The 6,140-nt window shown below is 37.8% G+C and overlaps 1 protein-coding gene across 1 annotated transcript; it reads right to left on the bottom strand.

Moving 5' to 3' along the window:
- Nucleotides 1-1,358: 1,358 nt before the first annotated feature.
- LOC129293174 (F-box/LRR-repeat protein 10) lies at nt 1,359-5,540 on the bottom strand. Its single transcript, XM_054930981.1, has 4 exons — nt 5,174-5,540; nt 4,656-4,861; nt 4,433-4,526; nt 1,359-2,995 (listed from the first exon to the last, which is right to left on the bottom strand). The coding sequence occupies exons 1-4, from the start codon at nt 5,351-5,353 to the stop codon at nt 1,550-1,552; spliced, it is 1,926 nt and encodes a 641-aa protein (XP_054786956.1). The 5' UTR covers nt 5,354-5,540; the 3' UTR covers nt 1,359-1,549.
- Nucleotides 5,541-6,140: the final 600 nt, after the last annotated feature.

The following is a 6,140-nucleotide window of genomic DNA, read 5'->3' as shown; positions in this document are numbered from 1 at the left end:
TTTTTTCAATATTATAATATTATAAGGAAGAGTGGAAGCAACAATTTTTTAAACCCAAAGAAAACATGATTAACGAGTCTAGTGGTTAAAATGAATAATGACGTTATTTTGAATGATATTTTCCGGTGATTGAATTCGCAGAACCTAATGTTTTAAAGACCACGATAAACTAAAATGATCAGCTGGTCACGATTTTTTTATGGTTTAACTAATCACATTAGTAGTTTAACTAATGATATAATAATTAAATAAAAAACAATATTTGCGTGTGTGTGCGTGTGCGTGTGAACAGGTTAAAAAGGTCCACCTTCTAGGTCTGTTTTTTTTTTTTTTTTTTGACTCTTCAAAATTACCCAAGTCAAAAAATAGGCTAACTGAGGTCAACTGCCAAAATGAGCCCAAGAATTGAACTGCCCCTTTCTTCTGTGAGCGACAGTCCAACTATCTAGACCGGTTCAACTCTGACAACAGTGGCACAGCCAATAACAGCACACAAGAGGGATTTGGACCGGTTCGGTCCAACAGTAGTGGCAAGGACAGATTAGGAAATGTGAGCTAATATGTCAGGCCACGACTTTTGATGGAGTGGGAATGAGAATAGGGTTGGAGTGAGCTCGTATTGTTTTTGTTTTTGTTATTTGTTTTTTGGAATCAAAACTGAAATTCATTCACAAAACAAGAACAGAACAGTACAAAAGAACTGATACAAGAGCAAATATTAGGGTCGGAATTTTTACCATTACAAAAATACCGCTATCCATACCCATCACTCTCCTTTCTTCCTCCTCCCATACTTCCTCCTCATCGAAGGAAATTTTCCAGAAACCAGCAAGAGATTCATAGATAAAAGTAGAAATGATCAATCATCACCATCCTTGTTGCGTGCACAAACAAGTCGCAACAACCATACATATCCCCACATATCAGGCCCTTCAAAGAAATCTTCAATGAAAATCAGCATAGATCTTGTATTTTTCTTGTATGTGAAATAAACCTTGATGACAAACAGTAACGAGCATATTACCCTCAAAAAAAAAAAAAAACAGTAACGAGTAAAACAAAAACAAGAAAATATACACAAATATACACGAGCAATGGGAATCTTTCTATACATCTTTGACAGGTTTTGCTTCGTTGTAGCCACCTCTTCCAGATTCCAGAAGCAAACCACCGTTCACGTTGGAGCTTCTTGCTGCAGAAATGGAACTTCGGCTCCCAACAAGATCGAATCTCCACCACCGCCCAGGCGGCAGAGCAGTGAGAGTGATCAACGACCAAGCGATCGAATTTCAGCAGTCGTGCTTGAGGGAGGGGAATAACCAGAATTTCAAAGTGCAAGTGTTTTGAGAAGTGGCAACTTGAAAGGGAAGCGGGGCATCTGATAAACCGATGATTTGGATCATTTCCGACTTCCAAAATCCAAACATCACGAACTTATCACATACATCATGTCCTTTGCTACATAACGCAGGCGTCTCCAGGCGCTAATAACAGACAAGTTACACGGTAGCACACACTATACACGCATATAAATACATAGATGATCAAACTAAATAACCAGTCCATTGTTTTCCACGTTGCCCATCTCTTCATCGTCACTATCAACCTCGCCTTCAAGGAGCCACTGCTCAAATTCATCAACCTCCGCATAGTCATGCATGTATAAACTATCAGAGCTATCGTACGGCTCGGGCCCGAGTTCCTCCCCATGGCATGCCACGTGCATCAGAGGTCTGCTTCTGGCCAAGGCATCCACCATATCCCTATTAACACTTCCCGTCACCCCCAGCCATCTTAACCTAGGGAAGTATGGTTTCTTTAACCACCGAAATGACAGCTGTGTAATTCCCCCGCAGTTGTACAGATCCAGCAGCCGCAAACTGCTTCCATGCCATCTGACCTCGTCGACCAGCATCGATGCTAATGCCATCACTGATGCATCCCCAATTTGAGGGCACTGTCGCATCCGAAGTTCAGATATTGGAATCTGACTTCTTGCCAGCATCAGAACTCCGTTGTCGGACAGGTTAGGAAGATTGGATAGGTCCAGTTCTCGCAATTCCAGTGGGCCAGAGCAATCAAAGAGAGTTGAGATGCATTTATCTGAGAGTCTTTTGCACCCTCTAAGAGACAATGCATTAAGTGAACGCATAACCCGTGGTCTTAAGCATGAAAGCCCCGAGTCTGTTATATCAGAGCCATCCAATAGTAAGATTTTTAGCCTGGTAAGAATGCTGATGGCCAGAAGGCCCTCATCCCCGAGGCTCCTACAGTCCCTCAAGTCCAGAATTTTGAGATCCTTGTTTGATGCCAAACTCAAAACCGCATGATTGGTTAATAGATTGCACCATCTTAGGCTCACGTGAGTCAAGGAAAGGGACGTTGCAGAAATATCATGAAATACTAGATCAGTTAACTGAGTCCCGTGAGAGACCTTAAGCTTGTACAGGCGAGAGCATGAATGCAGGATGGTTTTGAAACCTGTGTCTGTGACACGGCAAAAGCCACCCAGGCATATGCTCTCCATATTTGCACACTTGTCGGCCATTAAAAGTAAACCTAAATCATTCACTCTGCGAAAGTAAGTAATTAGGAACTCTTGGCTCCGGACAAGTGACAGATGCTTCAACCTTCCATGTTGATTAATTTGTTGGAGGCCAGCATTGGTTAGGTCAAAGGTGATTCTTGGTTCAATGAGGGGTGCATCTCGAAGGTCCAAATGCGTCAAAAAAACAAGACCCTTGGATATTGTACCTACCATCGCATCAGTAATATAGTCAACTGAAAGGCATAGCTTCTGAATGCTTGGCAATACGCATGATTGGACGGGATTTAGGGACTGATGGGATCCTAAATTTGGGCTAAGCAGTTCAGTCACTGTTACTGAAGATATGTAGCCAATCTCAAGAGATGTGATTTTGTCTGAGGCCATGGCCCATACTCGGGCAAAATTATGACGCAGGAAGAGAGAGACATCAAACATCAGAATCAATGCCTAAAAAAAAAAAAGAAAAAATCACATTGCATATCAGATACAATTGAACAGATGATCAATAAAATTATTTCCATATTCTACCAAAAGTACAAAAATCACATTAGAATGAACTATTATGGTGAAAACTAGTATTTGATATCTTAATATAACGCAAGCATCAGAATCAGTGCCTTCCAAAAAAATCATATTGCATATCAGATCAGTATAATTTAACAAAGGATCCGATGGCCAAAAAAAAAAAAACAAATGATCAACAAAATTATTTCCACATTCTACCGCATGAACTTTTTGAAGACAAAACCTTGAGCAACAGACACAAGAAAAATTTCAGCATCGCATTTATGAATGAACTATTATGATAAAATCCACCATTTGATATCTTAATAATTATGGTGCAAACTAATTGCAAAATTTTCCCCAAGTCTTGGGATGCCCCCTTATTCCACGTAAATAAAAAGATCCAAGTAATAATTTTGAAGTTCATTATAGGCCCATAGAGAAATAAATTTGAACAAATATTCCATGACCAAACCAATAATCCCAGTAAACACAATGAAGACAATCCGTTGACTCAACAAAGACAAATACATGCAAAATCATCTAAAACATTCCCTGCACGAGCAGTATTACTTAACTGAACATCAAAGCCAAAACAATACAATTATACATGCCACAAACGCCTAACAGAATATATCTGAAAGAATTAGTCATGTCCTAGGCTTATTCACCAAAATGACTACACCCAATGACAAAATACAATTAATGTTCAGAATAAATTCTTTAGAACTCAGATAATACAGAAGAACATGGGAAGTCCAGGTCATCACAGAAAAAAGTTCAGTTTAGTCGATCAAAACCTATGCCTGTTCACAAAATAAAGATTTGCAATCATATTTGTCCTCTTGTATGAGCCTAGGGGAACAACACAAATGATAGAAGTACAAGTGCGTTTCACAGGATATTAAAAAACATGATATACTTGGTTCAGATTTCAGACTTCAGAACGTAGTGACCGATCAAACAACACTTTTCCATAGTAAAATTACTAAGTTGTACTGTGTGGGAAAACAATGAGTTCATATGTATTAAACCTAACCACAAATAACATTGTCATCATTACAAATTACACGAAGGAAACTGCCTACTTAAATTGGGATTCTCTTGAATATCTTATCAATGGAAGTATCAGTAGAACTCAACAAGATAAAGTAACCGGCTTTTCACATAACAAGCCCCGGGTTGGGAGGGGGGTCGTGATGATAGATTCTCCAGGTATAGGAGATATTGTTGTTTTAGTAGCCATTTCAACAGAAATTCGCAGAAAAGATCATGTAGATGAATGACGCTCAGGAACGCATACTGATAACTTCAAATTTCTCTAAGAAGTTTAGTAATATCTAGTTTTCAAGCACCTAAACTTTTGAAATTATGCCTTACTTCCAACTGAGAGCAGCCGCTAAGTAACTCCTCCAGATCAGAAATATGAATTGATCTCCCTCTTTTTTCTGCCACCGAACCCAAGTAGAGAGACCTGATGCAAGAAAAGAAGATGCGATAACAGCAGCAGCACAAATTGTATAAAATTTACAAACCATGAAATGTGATTATCAAAGACCAAACATTATCATGATCAAAATTGCACTTGAAATCCACAGCAAACCTTAGGTCCTTGCATTGGTTACCAATCTCAGAAAGCAGTTTCCCACTAAAATCAGAACAGTTATGCAGACAAAGCTCCTGCAGCGATGGTTTAACCATAAGTGGTATAGCTGAATCATCAAGCCGACCACAATCAACTTTGAGGCTCCTAAGATAGGGATTTGGCGGCAGCAACGGCGTCAGCAAATCCACAGTTGGCGCGATGTCCTGTAAACATACGCATCCCGGCACTGGAAAAATTAGCTTTGTCGGAATTTTCAAATATAGAAGAACCACCCGAATTTGGGGTTTCAGAAAAGATCCAAATCCGCCACGGTTGGCGGTAACATTTCACAAGAAAGAATAAACCCAAACCCCATTTACAGATCTGATTATTTGAGTTCACAAGCAATAAGTCCACGAAAGGAAACCAAGATGAGAAATTTAGAAGGACCCACGCAGAGAGGGAGGGTGATAATCCAAAGAAATATAGTTTGGAAGGATGTAAAGTAGGGATGGGGTAAATAAAAGATTACATACCAGAAGGTGGAAATTATAAAGGAAGGAGAGGATGTGAGAAGCGCAGGACTTGAAGGCGGAGCAGGTGGAGGAGACAGAACAGATGGAAGCGATGTCGAGCTTCATGAGGATAGTGGCGAGAAGAGCAGAAGGAAGCTGATCCAGACTCATTTCGCTGCCCTCCACTTTCGCCATTTCCATCCCTTTCCAGGACCTGATCGGAAAAACGAACCCGTTCCGCCGGGTGCAGATCCGATGGAATGAAATAGGACCGCAAGTCTCAGGTTTTTCTAATCAACAGTAGAAGTTAGGGACGGGACAAGACGGCAATCCCGTGCATCGCTCCGAAAAAAAATCGGACCGAACTTTTGTCCGTCTCGAATCTTGTTCCCTTAGAAATTGAAACGGGACGGACGAGATTGGAATGGCGTTAGAGATCATGTGTGAGAAAGATTTAAATAATAATATTTATTAAAATTTTAAATTATATAATTTATTAAATTTAAATTTAAAATAATATAAGAATATATATAATTTATGACAATTTAAAGTTAATTGTTAAATTATATCAATCACTACTATAAATATATAACATATTATAATAATAATTATAAATAATTTATAAATTACAAGAGCAAGATAAGTAAGGCATAATATCAAGTTATTACTCTTCTTATTTAATTAAGATATGTTAAAGTAGTTCCTCTTCTAAAAATAAAGTAAAAAATGTGATATAAACAAAAGTTATTAAATAACTGGATATAAAAATAAATTGTGTTAATATAATTAATGCATTATAAAAAAAATATTAACATGTACTGCTTACTTTATATCATTAAAATTATTAATATAAAAAAAATTTTAATTTTAAATAAGAATTAAATATATTAAAATTATAATTAATATAAGTATTAAATATATTAATGTATATTTTTAAAATAAAAAATAATATATGTATATAAAATATTTGGGATGAGATGTCTTAATG

Source organism: Prosopis cineraria, unplaced genomic scaffold (assembly GCF_029017545.1).
Source record: "Prosopis cineraria cultivar Desert tree isolate PC_DT_omini unplaced genomic scaffold, ASM2901754v1 PC14, whole genome shotgun sequence".
Classification (NCBI taxonomy): domain Eukaryota; kingdom Viridiplantae; phylum Streptophyta; class Magnoliopsida; order Fabales; family Fabaceae; genus Prosopis; species Prosopis cineraria.
The sequence above is the reverse complement of the archived record's forward strand: the minus strand, read 5'-3'. Positions and strand labels throughout refer to the sequence as shown.